The 26,155-nt window shown below is 51.1% G+C and overlaps 1 protein-coding gene across 1 annotated transcript in view; it reads right to left on the reverse strand.

Moving 5' to 3' along the window:
• Positions 1 to 25,401, reverse strand: part of CARD11 (caspase recruitment domain family member 11) — a 102,596-nt gene extending 77,195 nt beyond the window's left edge. The window contains 2 exon segments of the mRNA XM_052656179.1: positions 25,193 to 25,259; positions 25,261 to 25,401. Of these exon segments, the coding sequence (XP_052512139.1) occupies positions 25,193 to 25,259; positions 25,261 to 25,401 (208 nt within the window).
• Between the last annotated feature and the right edge of the window lie 754 nt (positions 25,402 to 26,155).

Here is a 26,155-nt window from a genome sequence, read left to right on the forward strand (position 1 = left end):
TCCCATCAGGTGGCCAAAGTATTGGAGCTTCAGCTTCAGCATCAGTCCTTCCAATGAGTATTCAGGGTTGATTTCCTTTAGGATGGTCTGGTTTGATCTCCTTGCAGTCCAAGGGACTCTCTGAACAATGTCCAATGTCAATACAGCCCCCACCCCAAGAAACACCAGACCTTCAAGGAAAGCTGGCACCACTACAGAGAAACAACCGCACGCAACAAACAGAAGCCGTACCCGGGAAGTGGCCCACAGAGCCAGCAGCACAAACCTCTAGACCAGGCGTGCGGGACGTCCCCAGAAAGATGCCCGTGATATGGGCTCAGCCAATGGAGATCCAAAAGATCACTGGAGCGGGAATCAGCAGGGGCACTGTATTTGCAGACAGAATCACTGGGCTGGAAGATGGAATTGAGAAATTCTCCCAGGATCCAGGGCCGGGGGGAGGGCGCGGGGGGAGAGGCCGGAGAGAATGAAGGAAAAGTTGAGAGAATGGAAGCTGGATCCAGACATTCCAATATTTCTCCTAGCGGTGATTCAGAAGGGGGAATGAAAAGAATACAGAAGACAAACTCAAAGACGTTCTAAGGAAATAATTTCCAGAATTGGAAAAGGACACGCGTCCTCAGCTTAAAAGGACACACAGGAGCGCCGGGAAGATGCGAGAAAAAAGACCACATCTATTCACAACGTGATGAAGCCTCAGAACTCAAGGCTCACAGGAAAAGTCCTAAAAGACAGACGAGATGTACTGCCTACAAGAAACAGAATCAGACTGACTAACTGGCAACACCCAATACAGATACCAGCATGGGGGTGTTATCTTTCAAGTTCCAAGGAAACATTATTTTTAAACTAAAATCTATATTTAGCTAAAGAGTGACTCAAGTGTAAACTAGGCAAAAGCTTTTCATACATGCAAGGACTCAAAATATTTACCATCCATAGAGCTTTAATTAAACAATCACCAAATGAAATTCCAAAGGGAAAAATTAGGATATAAGAAACAATAGTGGAATTTCCCTGGTGGTCCAGTGGTTAAGAATTCACCTGCCAACGCAGGGAACAAGGGATCGATCCCTGGTCCGGGGAATTAAGATTCCACATGCTGCAAAGCAACGGAGCCCACGTGCTCTGCAGGCCACAGGCCACGTGCCACGACTAGAGAGTCCTCGCTCTGCAAGGAAAGATCCCACGCCACGCCCGAAGATCCCGTGTGCCACAGCTAAGACTCGATGCAGCCAAACACGCAAACACGTACATAAGTACATAACTATTTTTAATTTAGAAAAAGGAAACAATGATACACACCTGATATGACCTGAACTGCGTTCCCCAAACTTACAGGTTGGCAGCCAAATGCCCTGTACCTTAGGAGTATCTTATTTGAATACAAGGTCTTTAAAGAGGTGATTAAGTTAAAAAGAGGTCATTAGGGTGGGGTCCTAATAAGGAGCTCAAAAGACATTCCAACCCAAATAGTGACCCAAGAGAGCTGGGGTAACTGTGCTACCATCAGACAAAATAGATTCTAAGTTAAAAAATATTTCAAGAGCCGAAGGATTTTATATGTTGATAAAAGGGTCAATCTATCGATTCAAATAACAATTATGCAAATATACGCCTCTTACAACAGAGCCCCCGAAATATACGAAGCAAAAATTGACAGAATTAAGGGGAGAAATATCAGTTCTACAATAATACTTGGAGACTTCAACAGCCCACTTTTAATAATGAATAGAACAACCAGACAGATGGTCGGTAGAAAAACAATGATCAGCAAACCACAACAGGAAAAAAACAGAACAAAGAGATCTTGATGAATTCTGCAAAAAGGAAGAGGATCGCAATAAACCTTTGGAAAATAAAAATACAGATTAAGGCATTAAGAGTAAGTCCCATGTATCATAAATTTCCCTTCTCCAGGGGATCTTCCCAACCCAGGGACTGAACCCAGGTCTTCCGCGTTGTAGGCGGATTCTTTACCAGCTGAGCCACCAGGGGACCCCATGATAAATCACAACAGATATAAAAGGGTAACAAGAAAATATAAATATAAAAGGTAACAAGAAAATATAAGAGAGGAAAGGCATTAAAAGGGATAAAGAAGAGGAGCTGTCAGCCACCGTGAATGTTTCTGGGCCTCACAATACAGCTTTGAAGCACATAAAGCAAACCGGAGAGAAACTCGAAGAAGCTGGCAAAGTCGCCGCCACAGCCGGAGACACCGTGAGGCCCCAAGAAGGGGACCAGTAGGCTTGGTTACCGCGGATTCAGAACAATTCACATGCTTCCGCTAATGGCTCTACAGAACTCTCTGGATAGGTTAGAAAAACTTTTCAAATACAGGTGGAAATTTTGCAAAAACTCACCATGTAATAGCCACAAGAAATTCAAGCAATAATGAAAAGGAGAAATAACATATGGCATATTGGCTGATGGAAATATAAATTTTTTAAAAAAAATTACAAAAGAACACCATCTTCAATCTATACACCAAAGAAATATAAAAACATAAATTAAAAGTTATTTTTAAAGCAACAATAATGAGATCATAAACCGGCAGAATATGAGTTCAGCAAGGTGGCTACAGAAGTCAACTTAAAACTCTCCAGATATTAAAACATTGAGAAACAAAAGGCTGCAGGATACAGCAAGAGACATTCAGAACAATGAACAAAAGCCCAGTAAACTCACCTATGTGCAGAAAATTAATGCCTGATTAGGGCTTTGTTTCAAATCAACACAGAGATAAAAGGAGTATTCAATAACTGTTGGGATAATCTGCTAACAATTTGGAGAGAATGATATTCCCACTTTGCTCCTCTGCAGAGATAATTTGCAGATAGATTAATGACTTAAAAATGAAACAATGAATTCCAAAAGTTTTAGAGGAAACAAAGTCTAAAATATGCTTATAACCTTGGGATAAGACAGGCCTTCTTAAACAAGCCATAATATGCTAATGTCATTCGGGAAAAGATTGATGAATGTGAGTACATCATAATTTAAAACTTCTGTGTGATGGAAAATAGTGCCACAAAGTTAAAGTGTAAGCTATGTTCTAGGAAAACATCTGTAATACGTGAAATAAAGATTAATGTGCAGAACGACAATAAGAAAAAGGCAAGGAATACGGTAGGAGAGGAAATTAGGAATATGAACCAGCAAGTCATAGAATTTTATGTGATCAATAAACATGGAGCAATACTTCAGCTCAGGAGTAATCAAGGGAAAACCTGAAACCGTAAGATTTTGTTCCGCACCTGAGTTTTGTCAGCTATAAAACAGGAACAGTAAAGGACCGCACCTCAGAAGATTGTTATGGGATTAAATGAGTCAGTGCATACAAGTAAAGTTCTTGGGGCAGTGCCTGGAACGTAATCAACAGTCTATAGGCATTAGCTACGATTAGCTTTAGCGCACTGCGGTAATCTGGGCAGCAAAAAATCTCAGTCTTGGTAAAAACAAAGTTTTGGCAAGGGTATGAGGAAAAAAATACTCTCACATTGTCTTGGTGAGAATATAAACTAGTCCAGGCAATTTTTGTGGGCAATTTGGCAACATCCATGAACACACACAATGTATGTACCCTACACCTGGCCATCACCGACTCAATGGACTTGAGTTTGAGCAAACTCCAGGAGACAGTGAAGGACAGGGAAGCCTGACGTGCTGCAGTCCAAGGGGCTGCAACGACTTGGTGCCTGAGCAACAAATACCTGGCAATTCCATGTTGGCACCTAAGCTAGAGAAACATTCCCCTCTCTGCAAAGGAGGTGTGTGCAGACAAGGAAGACCAAAGATCGGGGGGGAAAACCCCTAATGCTCATCAAGTAAGGACTGATTGCATTAAACATGGTGCTTTTAGATACAGAAGACCCTGCAGGTGTCGATCAAAATGAACTGGAGCTTTTTTTTACACTAGCATGGAAGAACCTCTAAGACGTATTTTTAAGGGGAGAAAACAAGTTGCAGAACAGTTGGGTACTGTACGATGCTACTTGGGAAAGCAACAGCCACAAAACTCAAACACGCTTCTGTACTGCCTATACGTGCCTAGAGAGAGGTCTGGGAGGTGACATACCAGACCAGCAGCCGCAAGAGTGGAGCGGCATTGATCTGCTTGTCAAGGAAAGCTTAGCAGCTTTGTCTACATTTGTCTTCCCTGTGGCTCAGCTGGTGAAGAATCCGCCTGCAGGGCGGGAGACCTGGGTTCGATCCCTGGGTTGGAAAGATCCCCTGGAGAAGGGAAAGGCTACCCACTCCAGTATTCTGGCCTAGAGAATTCCTGGACTGTCTAGTCCATGGGGTCACAAAGAGTCGGCCATGATTGAGTGACTTTCACTTCACTACATTACTTGAAAGATTTAAAAGAAATGATTTCATGCATGAATTTTTAGAAATAAAAATAAATAAGATATAACCCTAACCCTACAGAGTCTTCCTGGGGCTTCCCAGGTGGCGAAGTGGTAAAGAATCTGCCTGCCGTGGCAGGAGACATAGAGATGCAGGGTCAGTCCCTGGGTTGGGAAGATGCCCTGGAGGAGCAAATGGAAATGCCCTCCACTATACTTGCCTGGAAAATTCCATGGACAGAGGAGCCTGACGGGCTATAGTTCATAGATTTGCAAAGAGCTGGACACGACTCAGCAACTGAGCATGCCCACAGACACACACACGCAGCAGTACAGATTTCCTGGCATCCCTACAAGCTCGGACCGGATCAAAGTTCCTTCCAGCTCCAAGAATCCGCGATTTCACCCTTCTTACAGGAGGTCAGATTCATATAACATAACATCGACCATTTTCAGTGTACAGCTTAGTGGCATTTAACACACTGCACAGTGCCATGCAACCGTCGCTGTTAGCCTAGTTCTGAACCTGCACATCGTCCGTAAAGGAGACTCCAACCCAATCAGCAGTCAAGTCCCCCCCCTAGCCTGTGCCAACCACTCGTCTGCTTTCGGTCTCTCTGCAGCTGTCCATTCTGGACATTTCATATCAGTGGGATCCTCCAGCAAGGGGCCTAACGTGTCAGGCTTCTTTCACCGAGCGTGATGGCAGCTCTTGTCATCACAACACCCTTTTCCGTGGCTGCGTGGTGGTCCGTCGCATGGCTTTGCCACACTTGGATTGTCCCCTCACCTGCTAACGTGTATGTGGGTTCTTTCCGCCTCTGGGCCACTCTGCTATTTGGTGAGTGGTGTTGCTGTGATCCTGTGTGTGCAGGATCTGTTTGCATGCCTGTTTCCAGTTCTTTTCGGTACCGACCTAGGAGCGGAATTGCTGGGTCACATGGTTGCTCGGTTGCCCAGTTGTGGCCGGCTCCTCAGCACCGCATGGACTGTAGCACTCCAGGCTTCCCTGCCCTTCACTGTCTCTTGGAGTTTGCTCAGGCTCACGTCCTTCGAGCTGAGGATGGCCACAGGGTAATCCTATCTTTAGCCACTTGAGGGACCGTCAAGGCTTTTTCACATCGTGTGCACCATTTTACATTCCCACCATGATTCATTTTTAAGACCCTTTTTTATGTGGACCGTTTTTAAAGCCTTTGTTGAACTTGTTACAGTACTGGTTCTGTTTTATGTTCTGATATTTTGGCCGTAAAGTATGTGGGATCTTAGTTCCCTGACTGGGGATCGAGCGTGCACACCCTTCATTGGAAGGCGAAGTCTTAACCACTAGACCTCCAGGGAAGCCCCCAAGATTTAGAAATCCAGAGAAGGCAGGCAGCAGTGCGGAGGAAAAGGCAGAACAGGTTTCCTGGGCTTGAGTAGATGCAGGACGAGGCGGGTGTGCTCGGGCTGGCCGTGGAGCAGGCAAGGGGCACGGGGTGGGGGCAGGTGGGAGCAGGGGGCCCTCTGGCTGGGTGGGCACATCGAGTCTGGGAAGCTCACCTGACCAGTGCTCTGAGCGTACACCAGCAGAGGCGGCCTCGGGCGTGTGGCGCGGTGCCCCTTTGCCTCTGGGTGGATAATGAAAGACCGGCAGTAAGAGGCAGAGCGGCCTTGGGGGGGGAGCGGTGAGCCTCGAAATGTCATCCTTTGGTCCTGACCCCTCAGTGCAGAGGCAGGGCACTCAGAGCTCTCATCTGCCAGTTTCCAACTGTCATAAAAGAGATGTGCCAAGCGGGGAAGGTACCAAGCTGGAGGCAGCGTCAACTGAACCAGGGAATTAGCCAGCTCCTGCTTCTCCTCTCTCCGACTTTAAAATGAACTCCCAGAAACTCCCACAGAGGGTCGGGCGAGCCAATTCAAAAAAAAAAATTAGCTGAGCTCCATGCCCACCGAGGTGCCCCGTAGCACTGGGGAATGCCAGCGGCGGGGGTGGGGCGGGGAACAGCAGGAGCCTTGACTGCTTCTCCCGCAGTTAAGCCTCCGGCTCTGCTCCGGGACCCAAGGGCTCTGCAGGTGAGAAAGGGCGCTCCTGAGCCCAGGAGTCTGCTAGGCAGCCAGGCGCAGTGTTTAATGTTGTACTGTGACTTCTGGGCTCATGGAGGACAGGGAAGCCTGGTGTGCTGCAGTCCACGGGGTAGTAAAGAGTCAGACACGGCTGAGCGACTCAACAAGAACAACGTGGTCTCTGGCGCCCGGGGGAGCTCCTGGGTCCCCGCCTTGGGTTGGCACAAAGCCTTGGGGAGGGCGGGGGGAGTCACGGCAGAGAAGGGTCGGCCTCCTGGATGAGTTTGCAGGGGCTGCCGTGACCACAGACCGGAGGCTTCCACAACAGGAATTTGCTGGCTCACAGTCCTGGCGGCTGGAAGTCCAAATCAAGGGGTCAGCAAGGTGGGCTCATTCTGGGACCTCTCTCCTTGGCTGACCAGGTCACTCAGCCTGGACACCAGTTCCAGACTCGGATTCCAGAATGCGTCTACGGAAGTCAGGCAGGGCATCGAGACCCTGCAGCTTAAAACAGCAAGAGCAGGTGCTGACTCACCACAGGCTGCAACTGGGAGTGTCAAGCCACCCTCACAGCACCGGTAATTAGAACTCACAGCCGGCTAGGTGTGACTCATCCGCTTGGCCGATGAGAAAGCACAGTCCGCGCTCTGCGCGCACGGCTTCCACTTAGCAACGTACGGACACGTCAAGGGCTGTTTCTTAGAAACAAGTCAAACCAAGATGCGGTGGGAGAAGCAGATGAAACGTCAGGCAGCCAGAGTCTCATTTCACCCAACTCACTTCACCTGGGACGGAAGGGTGGCCCCCTCCACCTCTGAGATCAAACGCGGCTTCGGAGGACAAGACTCGAGTGTCTGGGGAGAAAGATCGGGGGCGCGGAGTTCACGGCGTCTCCTCCTGTCAGTCCAGGGTCCCCCTGAGCTCCTGGACCAGGGGATGGAGTTGAGTGTGATGACGTTGTCCCCTGAGGCCTAAGCTAGGCCAGCAAAACACTGGGAGCTTCACCTAAATCCAGGATATTAAGAAGACAAAGTTCCGGGCTTTTTCAACAGGTCCAGGCATCTGACTGTGAAGCAACACAGCGCTAGGTAACACCGTGCCATCGGCATTAAATGTCCAGAAATCTGCTCTTTACCCCTCAGGACCGTTCCCGAGTCTCCAGGATGTCCTCTCAGACCCAGGCTGAGAGCCTCTCAAGGTCAAGGGCTGTCTCTCGCCATCTCCTGGGTGCACCTTCATGCCTCCTGTGAAGGTTTTATGACCCCAAGCTCAGAGCCCTGCCCCAAATGAGGATGTAATTAGTGGTGGTGTGGCTCAGGTGTTCTTCCTAAGCTGACCCACTAACTTCCAGGCTGAGGACTTCTGTGCCTAAGATCCTGGCTTGATTATCAGGGACCCAGGTGGAGAAGGGCAGGGCGGCAGGATGAGAGGAGGGACAGAAAGTGGGAGGGGCCCCGGTGAGGCCCGAGGCGCCAGCCAGTGCCCTTCGGTGTTCACCGCGTGCAGGAGCCGTCTGGTGGCGCCTGCTCCTTGGAAGGAAAGCTATGACAAACCTAGACAGCGAATTAAAAAGCAGAGACGCCACTCTGCTGACAAAAGTCTGTACGGTCACAGCTATGGCTTTTCCAACAGTCACGCATGGATGTGAGAGCTGGACCATAAAGAAGGCTGAGCTTCAAAGAACTGCTGCTTTTGAACTGTGGTGCTGGAGAGGACTCTTGAGAGTCCCTTGGACAGCAAAGAGATCCAACCAGACCATCCTAAAGGAAATCAACCCTGAACATTCATTGGAAAGACTGATGTTGAAGCTGAAGCTCCAATACTTTGGCCACCTGATGGGAAGAGTTGACTCATTGGAAAAGACCCCGATGCTGGGAAAGATTGAGGGCAGGAGAAATGGGTGACAGGGGATGAGATGGTTGGATGGCATCACTGAGTCAATGGACATGAGTTTGAACAAACTCTGGGAGATAGAGAAGGACAGGGAAGCCTGGTGTGCTGCAGTCCATGGGGTTGAGAACAGTCGGACATGACTGAGCGACTAACACTTTCACTTTGCTTTTTTAGACATGATGGTCTTGTACACTAAACAGGCTACAGTATAGTGTAAACATAACTTTTATATTCACTGGGAAATGAAAAACTTCATATGACTTGCTTACTGAGATGGTCTGGAACTGAACCTTCAGTACGTCTAAGGTGCGCCTGTATAGCCATTTCTGTTAAAAAAAAATGTGTAGAAAAAGCACTTGATAAAATCCGACATGTATTCCTGACAAAATATATTGGGATGGAAAGAAAATAAACATTCTTAACCTAGTTAAGTATATCCACAAAAATCCTCTAGCAAACACAATAGTTAAAGATGAAGTTTTGAAAGCTTTTTCTTCAAGACTGAGGCCAAAACATAGATGCTCAAGATTACTGCTATTATTCAATGCTTTATTGGAGATGCTAGCCAGCACAGTGAAAAAAATAAATGAAGAAAAGAAAAAGAAATAAAAAGATCTAAAAAGTGGAAAGGAAGAGAAAACATTGTCATAATTTAGAAATGATACTATCTACATAGAAAAACCAAAAAAACTAGATATTATTACTTAAAAGTTTAGTATAGTTATGAATCCAAGGTTAAATATAAAAAGATCAACCGTGTTTCTTGACATTAGTAACAAACATTAATGCAGAGTTTTAAAAGATATTCTTTATAACAGCAGTAAAAAACAAAAAGATATTAGGAATAAGCTGAACAAAAACCGAGCAAGACTTTTATAGAGAAGATGTTAAAACTTTATTGAAAGACATTATAAAAGACCTTTAAAAATGAGATAAACCAAGCTTGCAGGTGAAAAAACTTACCATAAAGATGCCGGTCTCCCCCAAAATTGATCTACAGATTCAATACGATTGAAATTCCAACAGAGTGTTTAAGATCTGAAGCAAAGCCTTAAGTGGCAAGGATGGGAGCTGCTCCTGAAATTCTGGGCACAAGGTCTGAGCTCTCAGTGCGATGTGAACAGAAGCTGTGCTCTGCTTCTGGGCTCGGTCTGTAATGAGCCTCCCAGCGTGCACCCTTCTGTCCTGCTGCTGCCTGGAGGGATGCAACACCGTGCTCCAGGCTCAGAGGGACACACATGGGGCAGGCTGGGTCCCCGAAGGGCAGCCTGAAGAGAGCCATCCTGTTGACCCGTGCCCTACCCTGTTCTTACATGAGAAAAAAAGAGGTATCACCTGCTCTTTAAGACCTTGATAGCTGAGAGTCTGTTACACAGGGTAGCTGACCCTAACTCATATCACTGAGCTGGAGTATAGGTCACTACAACTTCGAAGCTGAAATGTAAACAGAAAAAGGAATGAAAGAGAAACAGGACAGAATAAGCAAGTTACTGGATGATACCAAAAGCGTTGCTGTAGTTGCTCAATCGTGCCCAACTCTTTGTGACCCCGTGGACCGTAGCCCGCCAGGCTCCTCTGTCCATGAGATTTCCCCGAGAATGCTGGAGTGGTTTGCCATTTCCTTCTCCAGGGGATCTTCCTGGCTCAGGGATCGAACCTTCATCTCCTGCACTGGCAGGCGGATTCTTTACCGCTAAGCCGCCTGGGAAGCCCCTCGAAAGTGTAGGATATTCATAATCGGATGAGCAGGGGTAGAAGAAAGCAAAATAAATGGCTGAATTAATAATGGCCAAGAATGTTTTCCCTGGTGGTTCAGATGGTAAAGAATCTGCTGCAATGCAGGAGACTCGGGTTCGACCCCTGGGTTGGGATGATACCCTGGAGAAGGAAATGGCAACTCACTCCAGTATTCTTGCCTGGAGGAGAATTCCAAGGACTGAGGAGCCTGGCAGGCTATAGTCCTTGAGAGTCACAAAAGCGTTGGAAGTGACTGAGCAACTAACAACTTTCACTTGTTCAAGAATGTTAGTAATAGTTGAATTAATAACGGAACTGTGACCAAACCCCAGATCCAGGAAGTTCAGAGAATACCAAGCAGGGTAAATAACAAGAAAAAGACACCTGGGAATATCAGATCCAAACTGCAGGAATCCAAAACCAAACAGAGAATCCTGAGAGAAGCCAGAGAGGGGAAGGCACCCGTCCTCTGCAGAAATAAGAAGAATTACCACTGACACACATGAAAGAAGGGAGTGGGGTGAGACACTGCCCGGATTAAGAAAGCAAAGACCACCAGCTCAGACGTCAATTTCCAGCCAAACTGTCCTCAAATGTGAAGGAGAAATGAAGACTTTCTCAGAGTAAAGAAAACAGGGGGAATTTATGGCCAGTAGGCAAGATACGCTGTCAATAAAAGAGGCTCTTCAGGCAGAAGAAAAACAACATACAGAAAGCAAGGGCACTGGAGAAGGAATAATTAAATAAGATTTTTTTCCCCCTTTTCTGTGGGGTCTTGGTTCCCCCGACCAGAGATTGAACCTGGGCCCTGGGCAGTGAGAGCATCGAGCCCTAACCACTGGACCACCCGGGATCGCCCTAATTTTCTTATTCCTGATTGACCTGCATGATTTCTGGTTTAGGTCCTCATAGAAACAGTGTCTGGGGTAGCTGCAGTGCATGGGTGAGTGAGATGACGGGCAGGAGTCTCAGAAGGTTGGGAGGGATGGATGGGGATCATTCGGTCATGAGGTGTCCGCCACGTGGAGTCATTTCACTGGAGACTCGGATTAGTTAAAAATGTACATTCTAAACTAAAAACAACTTAAACACTCACTATGCTGAGAGAGGAGGTAAAAATGGGACCGTGAAATGCTCTGTTAAAACCCGAGAATGCAGAAAACAAAGAGGGAAGAGGTAGCCTGGTATTTCTTTTGGCAAAAGACAAACAGATCTAAGGGACAGAACAGTGAGCTCAGCTTCAGTGCCGGGAATATAAGGAAATAATACGCGAGAAACCCGCCCCTGCAGCTCAGAGGGAAAGGGATGGGACGGCCCTTCGGGAGGAAATTCAGTTTAACTTGATGTATTTAATTGGATTTCAAACCATTCACAACAATAAATTCCACAGACTGAAATATGAAGCCTTTTTGTTAGTATTCTTTTTAATATATGCATACATTCTTTTGTTTGATGTTTAAAGGAAATTATGTATAATTTTAAAATGTCTAATGAAGTGGAGTGCATCTGCTAAGTTGCTTCAATTGTGTCCGACTCTGTGTGACCCTACGGACCACAGCCCACCAGGCCCCTCTGTCCACGGGAGTCTCCAAGCAAGAATACTGGAGCGGGTTGCCATGCCCTTCTCCAGGGGATCTTCCCGACCCAGGGAACCTCCGTCTCTTATGCCTCCTGCACTGGCAGGCGGGCTTATTCACCAGCAGTGTCACCTGGGAAGCCCAATGAATTGGAGTAGGAAAGGATAAAGCCTAAGTGCTTAATGATAGAAGAGCTGGAAAGAACAAAGCTGATTTGCTCTGTCAAATCCCAGAAACGCCCAGAAAACAGAGGCGTCTTGGACCACAAAGGTTGGATGTGCAGGGTAGGTTCACACCAGAAGAATCAGTTGCAGATGAAGTTCAACTCCCAGACTCTCTCCCAGTCCTGGCAGAAGAAAGGTTTACTCACTGGAAAACTGAATTCTAGGTGCGAAGGGTGAGGGGCCGTCTGAAAAGTAGGTGGTTGAAATATCAGAAGAGTGGGGAGGGTGGGCTGGAGAACCGATGTGTGTGTCTGTTTTGATTATAGGCCCCGTGGAAGTATTTGCCTTTTTAAAGCAATACAAATATAAAAAGCGGTGACAGCGCTTTGCCAACAAAGATCAGTCTAGTCAAAGTACGTTTTTTTCCAGGAGTCACGTATGCATGTGAGAGCTGGACCATAAAGAAGGCTGAGTGTTGAAGAATTGATGCTTTCAAACAATGGTGCTGGAGAAAACTCTTGAGGGCCCCTTGGACTGCAAGGAGATCCAACCAATCAATCCTAAAGGAAATCAACCCTGAATACTCATTGGAAAGATTGATGCTGAGGCTGAAGCTCCAACATTTTGGCCACCTGATGCGAACAGCTGACTCATTGGAAAAGACCCTGATGCTGGGAAAGACGGAAGGCAGGAGAAGGGGAAGACAGAGGATGAGATGGTTGGATGGCATCACTGACTCAATGGACATGAATCTCAGCCAACTCCTGGAGACAGTGAAGGACAGGGAAGCCTGGCATGCTGCAGTCTATGGGTCAGAGTTGGACATGACTTAGCGACTAAAAAACAGCAAAAAATTAAGGTGTCTGTGGACTTGGTCATGAGGATTTCTTCATGCTGATCCAGGGCACAGACCAGCAAGCAGCTGGCCGAGGAACCCACAGCCCCACAGCAGCAAATCTTGTCTCTTAGCCTCACAGGACATTTGCGGGGTCAGGTCTCTAGAAGAAGTAGTCCAGAGAACAGAGGGCGCTTCTGCAAAGACTTAAAAATCCCCCCAACCCTTTCTCTTTCATTTCCCCCCCTGCCTATCCTTTATCTTGCTTTGCTTCAGGCTATGCCATTAATAACAATAGAAGCAGCATTTTTTGCTTGTCACCTTTCTTCAAAGGAACTCAGATTGTCTCTGAACCTCTACTGTGCATACAAAGTAGCTGGGAATTTTGTTAAAATGCAGATTCTAATTCAGTCAGCCTGGGGTGGGGCCTGAGAGTGTGTGTTCCTAACCGGATCTCCGGTGAGGCAGACGCTGCTGGTCCATGGACCACACTCTGAGAAGCAAGAGGACATGAGGCAACTTTATGGGGTGATGGAAATCTTTTCTATTTTGATGGTGGTTGTGGTTATGGACATATACTTTTATCAAAATTCATTGGTCTGTGTATTTAAAATAGGTGTGTTCTACTGTACATAAATGATCCTTTATTAAAGGAAAAATCCATCCTAGATGTATTATAGATTTAAATGTGAAAGATGAAACAGCAAAGCTTTTAGGAGTAAACACACACCCTGGGGTAAGCATATCTCTCTCTCTCTTTTTGAACTACACATATAACTTTAATTTTTAAGTTGTTGTTAGGTTGCTAAATCACGTCTGACTCTTTTGCGACCCCATGGACTGCAACAGCCTAGGCTTCCGTGTCCTTCACCATCTCCCGGAGCTTGTTCGAATTCATGTCCATTGAGTCGGTGATGCCATCTAATCATCTCATCCTCTGTCATTCCCTTCTCCTCTTGCCCTCAATCTTTCCCAGCATCAGGGTCTTTTCCAACGTGTCGGCTCTTCACATCAGGTGGCCAAAGTATTGGAGTTTCAGCTTCAGCATCAGTCCTTCCAATCAATATTCAGAGTTGCTTTCCTTTTGGATTGACTGGTTTGATCTCCTCGCAGTAGCCACGTTAAGAAATGTAGTAAGACTGGATAAACTACTAAGGCATGTCTCCAACAGGACTCAAAAGAGAGGGAAACATAGGGAAGAAGCCCACATGAATAGGACTGTAGTAAAATTAAAAGCCTCCGTTCATCAGCAGACCCATAATAAGAGTGGAAGGGCAAGCTGCAAACTGTGGGAAGCTCTCTGCAAGACACACATCTGTCAGAGGACACCTACCGGTTGTATATAAAGAACCACTCTAGCTCAATAAGAAAAAGACACGCCGATAGGGAAACAGGCAAAACACTAGACCAGACAGTCCACGGAGGAGGACAGCCAAACGGCTGATCAACACGCGAAACAGCATTCCACTCAGTCATAAATGAAACGCAAATTAAAACCACACCAACGATAGGTTTTGACTGCACACTGGTCGGAACTGCTAAAATGAAGAGGCAGGCAACGCTGTGTCTGTGAGACGCTGTGAGAAGGGATGTGCACCCACTGGAACCCCCACTCGTTACCGAGGTGGGGTGCAGTCTGCAACAACATTCGGGGGAAACGATTTGGCGGTATTTACTAGAGCTCAACATGAACAGAGTCTAAGACCCAGGAGGTCCACTCTTGGGTGGAAATAAAAGCACATGTCTCCAAAAGGTCAGTATAAGAATGCTCGGAGCAGCCTTATTCCTGATGGCCCCAAGCTGGAAGCCACCCAGGTATCCATCAGTGGTGGTCTTAACAATACGTGAAACAGTCATCAAACAGACTCTTACTGGCAATACAAACATGTTGCGAACTGCCGCTTGCAACGTGGATGAAGCCAGGGTTGTCAGATAAAATACAGGGCGCCCAGCTCGACTTGTATCTTGAATAAATAAACATTTTGAAGAACATGAATGTCCCATGTAGTACTGGGGATATACGCCTACTAATAAAACCCATTACTAGTTTCCATTAAGATACTGATTTTCAGCTGGCCACACTGTTTTCTGGTCTGGGTGCTGGAGACGGCGCGTTCACGTTGCGAAAACTGGTTGTGCTGCATTTGGGATCTGTGCGTGCCTCTTGTGTGAATGTTATGCTTCCATGCAAAGTTTATTTACAGTAAAGATACAGCTCATCCTGGCCTGCATCCCAGCAGAGGGGCCCTCCCTGCCTCTTGCCCCGAGTCTCCCATCTGTTCTCAGCACCGCTGTTTGTGATCTTTCGAACGTGCGCATCCATCCTGGCTGCCGGCCACGGCCCCATCGCCTCAGCAGCTGGCCCGCGCCCACAGGACGGCATCTGCCTCCTTGGCACAGCTTCCGGGGCTCTCGGGGGCCCCTCCTCCCCGACCCCACGCCTTCCCGTCTTTTTGCCAACGCCGACACTCATCCCACCTCCATTTCTCTGCGCGGAGGGCCCTCCACGCTTCTCTGCCTGCAAAAAGCCTTGCGGTTTCCCAAGTCTCATTTCGGCTTCGGTCGGCCCTGGAGGTCACTCTGTCTCCCTCGGGCAGAGCCGGGTGTCCGGCTCTCTCCCACCTGTCCTCAAGGAGGGCCTCTTTTATCTCCCAGGTGACTGCCTCCTCACCAGACCACAGGCTTGAGCGGAGGGGAGCCCCGCCTTTACACCTTTTTATCCCTGGCACCTTGTGGGCTGCCTGAGAGTGGTGGGTGCTGGCTACCTCTTAAGGCGCATACTGGATAACGGTAGTAGTGAGTATTAACGCACAGGGGTCAGGCAAGGAATGAAAGTAAATGGCTCATGCTAGATTTTAGGTTTCCCGGGGGCCCTTCAGAGCCTGCTCCAGGGCGCCCAGCCTACGAGCAGGGCGCGCCTGGATCGTGAACGCACACCTGTCCCGACCGAGCCTGCCTGGACGTTGTGCCCGCCCCACGGCGTCTGGTAGACGCTACGTCGTCTACCTTCTTGTGGGAAGTGTGCTGTCTTACTGCCATTTCCCCGATGGCTTCAGTGACTTGTCCAAGGTCGCCTGCTGGGAGAGGCAGAGTTCACGCTCAACTGGACCCGTGAGTCTGTGAATAACGCCAGGCATTGAATCACAAACGCCTCACGGAGCACAACAGGCGAGGGAGGAAGTGCCCACTCGGCCCGGGGCAGCTGTGACTCAGGCAGCCCTTCTGGCCCGTCTCAAGTCAGCCTCCGTGGGTGGCCACCCCCTCTCCCGAGAAATGGCCCATGGGGAAGGGATGTCAGCCTAAACCCCGAAACACAGCATTCAGCTCCATCCAGTGACTCTCAACCCCTGCCTGAGGTTCTCAAGTTTTAAACAAAACAAAAATCTGATTCACCGTTTCCAGGCCTACCGGAAACGCGAGTCCTTTATTTTTCTGCCACTAAAAAAAAAAAAAAAAAAAAGAATCAAACCAGAAAAAAAAAAATCAAAACTTTATGGCTCAGAAAGAGTTCTGAATGCTTCTCATTTCACACCGCACCAAACACTGTTCACGACAAAAGGTGCAGGAGGAAGCCCAAAGTAAAAGACAGAAGGAAATGAAACACATTCCAATAAAACACACTCGCCAATAAATAAGAGCCTGCGTAGTGAATCCGACTCGGGATACACCACTGGCAAGAAGATATGCCCTGAAGCTTTGCTTAAACCAAATAATGTAAGAACAGATGGCTCCCCTGGGCCTCTGGGAAGCTGCAAACAGAGACTCTGTTTGGGATTCTGGCAGAAAACATGGGGCATTAACAACATTCAAGGTGAAAGAGGGGAGGCTTGCGGATTGAGGGGAGGGATGCGGTTTTCACCAGGGAACAGAAAGAGATTTATCTGGATTCTCCACTGGATCCCCACAGGCCGCAGGCCACGTGCCTCCTCCAGAAATGAAGCAGAGCCACCCTCGGTGGCACTCTGGGGAGACCCCCCGCTCCCGACTGCCCAACCGGAGAATTAATTTAACTCCAGAGATTTGGATAATAAGGATGAACCCTCAAGGGAGACAAAAATTTACTCAGGGAAGGTTTTTCCATGCCCGTCCTGCAGAAGCGTCACAGCGTGGTGGGGCGCTAAGATGCAGGCACCAAGCCGCTGAAAGGTTCCAGAGGAGGCCTCTTGGTTTCACCCGCAGGGAGGCTGTGAAAGATGCATTGGTCTCCCAGGCACAGCAAGAGCACACCCCCACACCCAGTGTTCATATTAATCCCCTTTCTCAGCATCACCAGGAAAATCCAAATGGCGCTCTCTTGCCCAAGGGGGAGCAAAAACGAAAGCAAAGGCTTTTCACCCAGCCCGGGAAGATGGTGCTGGGGGAGGTCAATTAATAACAATGAAACCTTGCATTTATATAGCGGTCTGTTATTTTCCAAGCCATTTTTCACCGACTATCTCATCCACTCCTCAGAGCGATTTTGTGCGGTAGGAAGGCAGGGGTTATTTGTCTCCATCTTGCTGGTGAAGAAACAAAGTCTTGGGACAGGGAAGTGATTTGCTCAAGGTCACGCACGGCGTGATCACAGGTTTTTAAAGCTGGCGGTTCCCGGTCTAGGGGAGCAGGGTCAGGAATGACTAATGGGGGCACCCCTGGCTCCAATCGGCAGTTTCACACCCACAGCAGACACGGGCAGTCGATCACAGAGCTACTCTCTTCCGCAGAGCTGGGGGGTGGTGGTGGGGGGAGCGCTTTCTCAAGCAAGCCAGTATTAGTTGCCTGGAGCTCACCCTCAAGGTGAAACACATTGGTTGTCCTAGGCCCTGTCTCCTCTCTCACAGGTGAGGAAACTGAGCCCGGAGGGGAGAAAGGACTTGGCCAAGATGGCCCAGTGGGTTGGTGGCCCAGGACCCAAGTCTCGCCTCCCTCTTCTGAGCCCAGGGGTCTCCCCAGCACATCACGGTGTGGCCCCACTGGCTGGAGGAACAAGTCGCCCCTGAGAGGTGCAGCAGGAAGGCCTGGGAATGACCATCTCGGGGACCCAGCCAGAGCACCTGGGTCCTCTGTGCTGAGCAAGTGGACACGCTCCTAGTCCCAATGGGGGAACTGAGGACCACCCCCAGGTTTTCAGGCCTGAGCACTCGGCCGCACGGCAGAGAGGACTTAGGGATGGAAGGCTCCGAAGTTCAGCTGTGGGTCGACTCCACGTCTGGGCAGTCAGGACCGCTGGCTACCAAAGTCCAGCGTTCAGCGGGGGCGGCCCGGCGGGAGGGATAAACCTGGGATGTGAGCAGAGATGGCTCTCAAGCCCTGAGTCTGCCTGAGACCACCAGGGAGGAGCCCCGAGGGAGAGGCTGAGCCCTTTGACCTCAGGGGTCAGGGGACACGGAGGCTTTCGGAGAGACTGGGGAAGAGCGGCCAGGAAGGCAGGAGAAAGCCGAGGCAGGGAACTGACGCCGCGCTCCCAGGAGGGACGGAGCGGCTGAGCCGGCGGCCAGCCTGGGCGAGGTCTTCAGGCCCCACGAGGACGACGAGCGGGCCTGGGCTTGCGAGAGCTTGGTCAGGGCTCCTTAAACTCAGGGCTGCGGGCAAAAGCCTGACAGAAGCGGGTCCAGGACAGAACAAGGGGTCGGGAACTGGGGACAGACAGTGCAGACAACACTCTCAAAGAGACCTTCGGCAAAGGTGTGCAAGGCTGAGTCATGTCCCTGCACATTCGTATGGTGAAACCCCAACCCCACCACCTGCAGTTGGAGATTCAGCCCTTGAAGAGTAAGTTAAAATGAGGCCGTTGGGGTGAAGCCAGCGGGGCTGGCGTCCTGTGAGAAGAGGAGAGGGGACACAGAGATACACCGGGGGGCACGCACACAGTGGGGGCCAGGCAAGGACACAGCGAGGATGGGGCCACCTGCACGCCCAGGAGAGGCCTCGGGAGGCGCCAGCCCTGCCCACGCCTTGATCGTGGACCGTCTCAACACAAAATTGAGGGGAAAGAGGCTGGCCCATTCCTCAGGAGCAGCCCTCCGCTTGGCACAGTTGTGGGGGGGCTCTCCCCCACTTGGAGCGGCTGGAGGAAACCACCCTCTCCCCGCCAGGCCCCTTTCCTTCACAACCGCAAACCTCCCCAGGCCCGGAACCCACGTGACTCCAGGACCCGTGAGAAAACCTCCCCGGAGAGAACGGAACGCAGGACTGTGGAGGCTGCAGAACACTCCCTGAGGAATCGGGAATCTCCGTGCGTCTCTGCTGCCTGCTACCCTCTGCTACGCGGCACCCCCAGGCGCCATGCAGATTCACAAGCTGGTTTTGAAAAGCATCTGAGAACCAAAGCCAGGGGACTCAGAGAGACGGGCGAAGTATCGTTATTATTCAACCGCCCGCTCCGCCCGCCCCCCAACCAACTCCACTGGAATCCCTTTTTTAAAGGCCATTTCTTTTTAGAAAACTTCCGTGAAAGACCGAATCCTTACTCAGAGGCAAGGAACAAAGCACCAATGTCAATAAAACACGGTTTTACTTCACATCAGCATTCATCTACCGACATGACAACTTGCTGCACCTCCAGTAATGCCAGCTCAAGGGTTCTGTTTGCCTTCAGATGAAAAAAAAAAAAGTGGGTCATCACCACCAAGACTTCTCCAAGAGTGTTCACAGGACCTCTCACCGTAGCCCAGAGCTGCACACAACAGACAAGTTCATCCACGGCAGGAGGGACACACAATTGTGGTGAACACTCACAGTGTAATACCATGCAGGGAGGAAAAACCCAAGGACTGCTACACACACGGGTGAATCAAGCTGAGACACCAGAGCACACTCTGTGTGAGGCCACGCATGTGGCAGTCAAGGACAGGCAAGGGGCTGGGGCTTAGCAACTGGGAAGGAGAATGAGGAGGCCCCCGCCACCCCCCAGGCCTGGAAAGAACCCGAGTCTTGATCTGGGTAACCAGCTACGTGGGTGTGTGTGCAGCACCATCCACAGGGACTATGTGCGTGCTATGCCTTAATGGAAAACGAATCCTTTTTTTTTAAACCGATCAATTTTGCCTTTCAACAGGGCCGGGGAGGCCCTCTGATTTCCCTTCCTGTGACACAACAGAAATGAGAACTGCAAGAGGCAGTTTCTCCCTGAAGCCCATCCAGGTGGGAACCAGGAGGGCTAGATCAGCTGGACAGAGCAGGGCGGGACACCAACCCTTCCTGTCTCTTCCAAACACGGCTTTTCCTTATTTCCTTAGTCAGAAGGATAACAGTTGCTAAGGTAAAAACAAACCAAGAAAAGGACACAAAATGAAAACTAGAATTTTCCCCTCCATCCCCCCTACCCTCATTCCCCAGACGTCCCACCAGAGCAGTTTCTTTCTCTCTTTTCCTTATGTTCTTTTTGTTTTTAGTCTAATAATTTGCCTTTCCAAAACCAATTCCCTGAAGTCACTGCCTCTCTGCCTTCAGCAGTGCTGACACAACACTGATTTTACTTTAGCTTTTATAGGCGACCTACTCCTTACTCTTTATAAAGTCTTTGGGGATTTTCTTCTTATCCTTGGAGTTCTGAAATCTCACCAAGATGTGTCTAGGTGTAATTAACGAAAAAAAAATTTTTTTTGTCCCATGCAGTTTCTTCTACGTGCTATTGTTTCTTTCTTTTTTTTTTTTTTCCTTCTAGAAAAACCCCATATGCCCCCATCTCATTCCTGGCCTCACAGAATTCCACTGTATGGATGGACTTTGCTTTTGAAGAGCATCTGTGTGGTTTCAAACTTTTCCCCATTACAAACGATGGTACAATTAACATCTGCATGCAAGAAAAAGATGGACACGTCTATGTGTGAGATAATGTTTTAGAAGCGGAATTTTTGGGTTTATTCACTTACCATGTTAGTAAACACTGTCTAATCCACAGTGCATTAGACTCGCCTGCTTCCCCTTTCAAGTTTTTTAATCTTTGCCAGTCCGACAGTGAAAAAATGCGTATCTCTGTTGTATTAGTTTGCATTTATTCATTGTAAATTGATTGGTCTATTCACATTCTGTTTGTTCACACCCTTCAAGCATTTTCTCTTGGGTCCAGTTCCCTAATTCTGAAGTCAGCAAACTACAATGGAGTGCCCCCTCCCCTCTGTGCCGGACTGTCCACCCCGCCCCACTGGCCACAGGACAAGGACAGCGCTGAGCCATTTCCACGGGGACCTTCTGGCTGTCAGAGCCTCAGATATTTACTACCTGGGCCTTTACAGAAGAAGTTTGCTGGTTCCTGCACCTCCCTGATTTTTCTGAGCGTTCTCTGTAGATTGAGGGAACAGATCTGTCCGACGAGCGTTCAGTTTTGGGTTAAATTCTTCACTCTGCTGTGCCGCCCACCCGCGACTCTGTCAGAAGCCAAGTCACAGGTGAGGCCACAGGCAAGCCTTTACAAGCAGAAGCACTCTTACTCGGAAACACTCTGGTCTATGTTAATTTAGGGGTGGTACTTCCACCCCCAGTCTACACACACGGCAGCTGAGGCTCAGAGACGCTCAGTGACTTCCCCGAGGTCACGCAGCTAGTGTGCGGCAGACCCGGAACGGACGCCCTTTCTGCCGGCTCCACGTCCCTAGATCTTTCCCCTGGAGGGTCCGGCCTCTCGCTGGAGGCCGGACCAGCACCCGGGAAGGCGCTGCCTGTACACAGCAGTCCGGCGGGTGCTGCAGGGGCAACTGCAGGCTGGGAGCTGCGTGGACAGAGCTCGGGGCCCCGCCTCACCCCTGGCGCTCCAGAGCGCGAGGACGCACGTTCCAGGGTGGGTGTGGGATAAGAAGGAAGGTCACGGCCTCGACAAAGAAACCCCCCCGCGGAGAACGGAGGCCTCGCTCTGGCTCATCTGTCAGCCGGGACTGGGGGCACCAGAGGACCGCGACGGAAGAGATGAGCTTGCGGAGCTGGACCGCAGGGCTGGACCGGGAAAGAGCGCGCACCAGAGAAGGCAGGAACAGAGAAACTTCACCAGCCCTCGGCGCTCGACCATCACAGCAACGTGACAGCAGTTATTAGAACCTCGGGGCCCTGCACAAATCGCAACCGAGGGGGCTGCCCTGCTGAAGACAGCCACCCCAGTAAAACCACTGACCCACAGGCAGGAGCTGCTCAAGGGGGCTTCGGGGGACGCTGCTCGCGCGTGTTCTTTGCATGTAATGCCCACAAGCCCTGTTCTTCCCGAGCACAGTGGCTGAGAATCCGCTGATGCAACTTTTCTTGAGCAGAAAAGCATTTCAAGGGGCTTCCTTGACAGCTGTCGGTTCTTTTTCTTTCTGTTTCCATATTTAAATCCATTCAAAATGTTCTAGGGCTTCTCCTGGTGGCTCAGACAGTAAAGAATCTGCCTGCAACCCAGGAGACCCAGGTTTGCTCCCTGGGTCAGGAAGGTGCCCCTGGAGACGGGAAAGGCTACCCTCTCAGTATTCTTGCCTGGAGAATTCCATGGACAGAATGTTCTACACTTACTGGATAACGCAGTGTGTCTACAGGGTAGATCTCCTTCCATGCTCATGGCTGTCCTGCAAGATGGGGACTGCGGACCAGGAGACCAAGGAAGGGGGTCCACCCAGCACGGGCGGGGGAAGCCACACTCCACCCCCAGGCCCTGACCTCAGCACCCATCCTCTCATCCCCCTTGACTCTCAGGAATAACAACGGCAAAGCTAGTCGTATGTACATCTCGTGCTTTCTCATTTTATGCTTGGTGCAGCTGACAGGCCTGAAAATAATCACTATTAATACCCTGATTTCATCAGGAAGAAATGATTCCCAGATTGCTGAAGTGATGGCCAGCTGGCACAGGTGGGCAGTCATGACTGGGAGCCACGTCTGGGCCACAGCCCGAGGCTCCTTCCCCCCTGCCACTAGGCCCCCGACACAGAAGGTGAACCGTGGACCTCCTGTTGCCTCCCCGCTCTATCTGATTCTTTCAGAAATTTTTGAACTTTTAAATTTTTGGCCGCAGGGCACGTGGGATCTCAGTTTCCTCATCAGGTATCTAACGTGAACCAATGCCCTACGGTGGAAGTGCAGGGTCTTAACCACTGGACTGCCAGCGTAGTCACTGACCTGACTTCTTTTTAACACACGTTTCACAGATCTGGTCACACTCAGTGTTGGGGTGGTCATCTGGGCATCTGACCCCTGTGGGACCTCACCATCATCCTGACTGCCAGGGGGCACTGTCTTCAAGGCCAAGGGTAGGGCAAAGCAAGAGGGGCCGGACAGCAGCTTTAAACTGGCAGGAGGAGCTCCGTTTATTAGCCTTGGGCCCCTTTTCATCATAATCATCTGAACACTGGACTCGATGTGGCTTTTCATGCATGAAGCGCCATGATCACCGAGCCAGAAACAGCCTCCAGTCCCGCAAAGCAAGGCTTCCATCGGGAGGGTGGAGAAACGCATGTCGGAAGGTGGACAAGGGAGTCGGGACCCACCAGTGCTGTCTCGGCCTGAACCTTCCACTGATTCCCAGGGGGGCCCCAGGCTCGACCTCCGCCACCCACCACCCTCTAGTCTGAGTCCCCACCAGCCCCTGGGCACGGCAACACAACCATATGGCCTGAACTACTTAGAGACGGACATCTGGGTTCCACCTTGCTTCTGCTGTGTCCCGAAAGGTGCCCACTGACTGATTCAATCCAGGGCCATTACAAGTCGTTTTAAAAGATCACGTAAAGGATTCATGGATAAACAACACGGGGTCCGTGCCTACTATGGAGTATTATTCAGCCTTAAGAAGGAAAGACGGAGAAGGCACTGGCAACCCACTCCAATACTGTTGCCTGGAAACTTCCATGGACTGAAGAGCCTGGTGGGCTGCAGTCCATGGGGTCGCTAAGAGTCGGACATGACTAAGCGACTTCCCTTTCACTTTAAACTTCCATGCATTGGAGAAGGAAATGGCAACCAACTCCAGTGTTCTTGCCTGGAGAATTCCAGGGACAGAGGAGCCTGATGGGCTGCCGTCTATGGGGTCACACAGGGTCGGACACAACTGAAGCGGCTTAGCAGCAAGAAGGAAAGAAACTCTGACACCTGCTACCACATAGAGGAACCTTAAGGAATGATGCTCAGTGAACTAAAGGACAAACACTGTGGGACTCCACTTACATGGAGCCCCCAGCCCCCCAGGAGTCAGATTCAGAGAGGCCGGAAGTAGAAGGGTGGGTACCTGGGGCTGGAGGAAGGCGATGGGGGATTCGTGTTTAAAGGGACCAGAGTCAGTTTGGGAAGATGGAAAGTTCTGGATATGATGGTGGTGATGGCTGTACCACAGTGTGAAGGCACTTATTACCCTTGAACTGTACTTAAAAGTGGTTAAGACTGCAAAGTTCCTGTCATGAGTATTTTACCACAATTAAAAAAAAAATCACACAAAGGAACAGGCTCGGGGCTGGGGGGCCACCAGACTTCCTTTTTGATCCGGGTGCTAATTAAAACGCACAGACATCCAAACCATTTTGCCCGGGATGGGGGAGGCTGAGTCCCAGGCTCCCTTTGCCCGCTGGTCAGCCAGGCCCACAGCCCAAACTGCGACCGTCGCTTCTTTACCTGGCCTTGGGGGTGGAGGGAAGTGCAGACTCGGGGCAAAGACAGAGGGCAGCATTTTAGCTAAATTCCTGCCCCAGCATTAACCCAGGGCTTGAGATTTTGGGTGCTCATTAGCCACAGGGGAGGCGCCCACTAACTGTCTGGGGCTGGACCAGTGTGTCTTTCCTTCCTGGGCAGGGGCAGCAGCCTTACACCTTCAGGAGAGGCGGCAAACGTTAGGAGGGGTCTTTTCCTACTACAGATCAGAGGCTGGGCAGAGATGGGTTTGGTCCAAGACCAGGTCTGAGCCAACCGCCCCCTGCTCACACTTCGCCCAGCAGGTGTCAGGAAGCTGGGAGCCCAGACGCACGCAAGCAGGCTCCGCTCCCTGCGCCAAAACTGTCTCCCCCAGAGAACCCTTCTCCCCGCCAGGGAGGGTTCGGAACACCCTGGCGGGCGGGGATCTGAGGGGTGATGCGGGGCGGCTTTCCAGCCCGCTCAGCGCCCTGGGGCGGTCGGTGTCCGGGGGGCGGGTACTCCAGGCGCGAGGCCTCCAGGGACCCATCCTGGCTCTGCGGGGGCGCCTGGGCCCCACCTCGCTCCCCGCGCTCCCCTCCCCGGGGCCCCACCTTCTCAGGAGCCTGCGAGTCAGGCCTGGCTGTGGTCTGGAGACTTCCTGTCCTTTAAGGCCTTAGAAAAGGCTTTTCCTCCCTCTGGGGCCCCCAGGGCGCCCGGCCAGCCCAATGCCCCCGACCACTTTCATCTGGAGGGGCGGGGGCCGGGGCGGGGGGTGGGGGGACGTCGCCAGGCGGGGCCAGTCAGAGACCGACGGTCCAGAGAAACCCAGAGGCCAGATAAAGTGGAAGAAAGAAAAGGTTTCGGAGGGCGGAGGGAGGTGGAGCAGAGGGGTGAGAAGGCGAGCCACTCCGGACCCCCGCGGCGCCCCCCCCACCTCGACAGCGCCCCCGACCTGGACCGGCCGCCGCCCCAGGGTGGCTCCCGGCCCCCCCCCTCCGCCCCGTCCCCAGCCCGGGTCCCCACCCCCGCGTCCGCCGCGCCTACCTGGGCCGCTCATGCTCTGCCAGCCGCGGCGCCTCCTCCGCGCAGGCCGCCGGCTTCCTCCCGGGGCCCCGGGCCCCGCCGCCCGGACCGTCCGAGGGGCGCAGCCGGCCCAGGGGCTGCAGGGCCAAGGGGGTGCTGCGCGCCACCCAGGCAGGAGTTCGGAGGCCAAGGGACGCAAGAGGGAGAAAAAAGGAGAGAAAGTGTGTCATAGGCTGGAAGGGGGAGGGAAATGCAAAACCCGACAGGAAATGAGACTAAAAAAAATGCAAAAGGTTAGAAAAGAGATAAGGAAGAGGGGGAGGGGCGGGGCCTGGGTGCCGCCGGGCTAGGAGGGCGCGAGGGGGTGCGCTGGGTGGGCCCTGGGCCCCGGGGGCTGCCAGGAGACCCCCGCACCCGCCCCCCCGCAGGTCTGGGGCGGCCCTGTCCCCTCCACCCCGGTCGGAGAGGCTGGACCGCCGCCTGGGCCTCAGCCCCCACACAGCCGCGACCCCAAGGCTGCCGACCCCGGCCCGGAGCCCAGGAGCGGCCGTGGGAAGGGACGCCCCGTGGAGGATGTCGGGGCTCAAGGCGGGCGGTCCAGGCGACAGGCCCCTTCCGAAGACCTCCCAGAGGCATCGCTGCGATCTGGGGTGGGGAAGGGAGGGCTGGTCCCACGGAAGAGTGGGGAGCAGGGCACCGCCGGGGCCCTTCCTCCCTCAGCCGGAGTTCTGGAAGCTTCCTGGGGCCTGCCGGCCGGTCGGCACACAGCCACCCCGCCTGGACACTGGCTGGTGGCGGAGTCCGCCCTCCGCCCGCCCATCCCCCACTCTTGCTCGCACACCCAACACCTGGAGGGGAAACTGTGACTTCTGGATGTCACCGGTTTAATCATTTACCCCCAGAGCTGTGACACAGGCCCCCTGGGTCTGCTGCTCTCCCACCCAAGGGTGTTTCTGAATCGTGAACTTAAGAATCTGGGCAAAC

Source organism: Budorcas taxicolor, chromosome 2 (genome assembly GCF_023091745.1).
Source record: "Budorcas taxicolor isolate Tak-1 chromosome 2, Takin1.1, whole genome shotgun sequence".
NCBI classification, from domain to species: Eukaryota; Metazoa; Chordata; class Mammalia; order Artiodactyla; family Bovidae; genus Budorcas; species Budorcas taxicolor.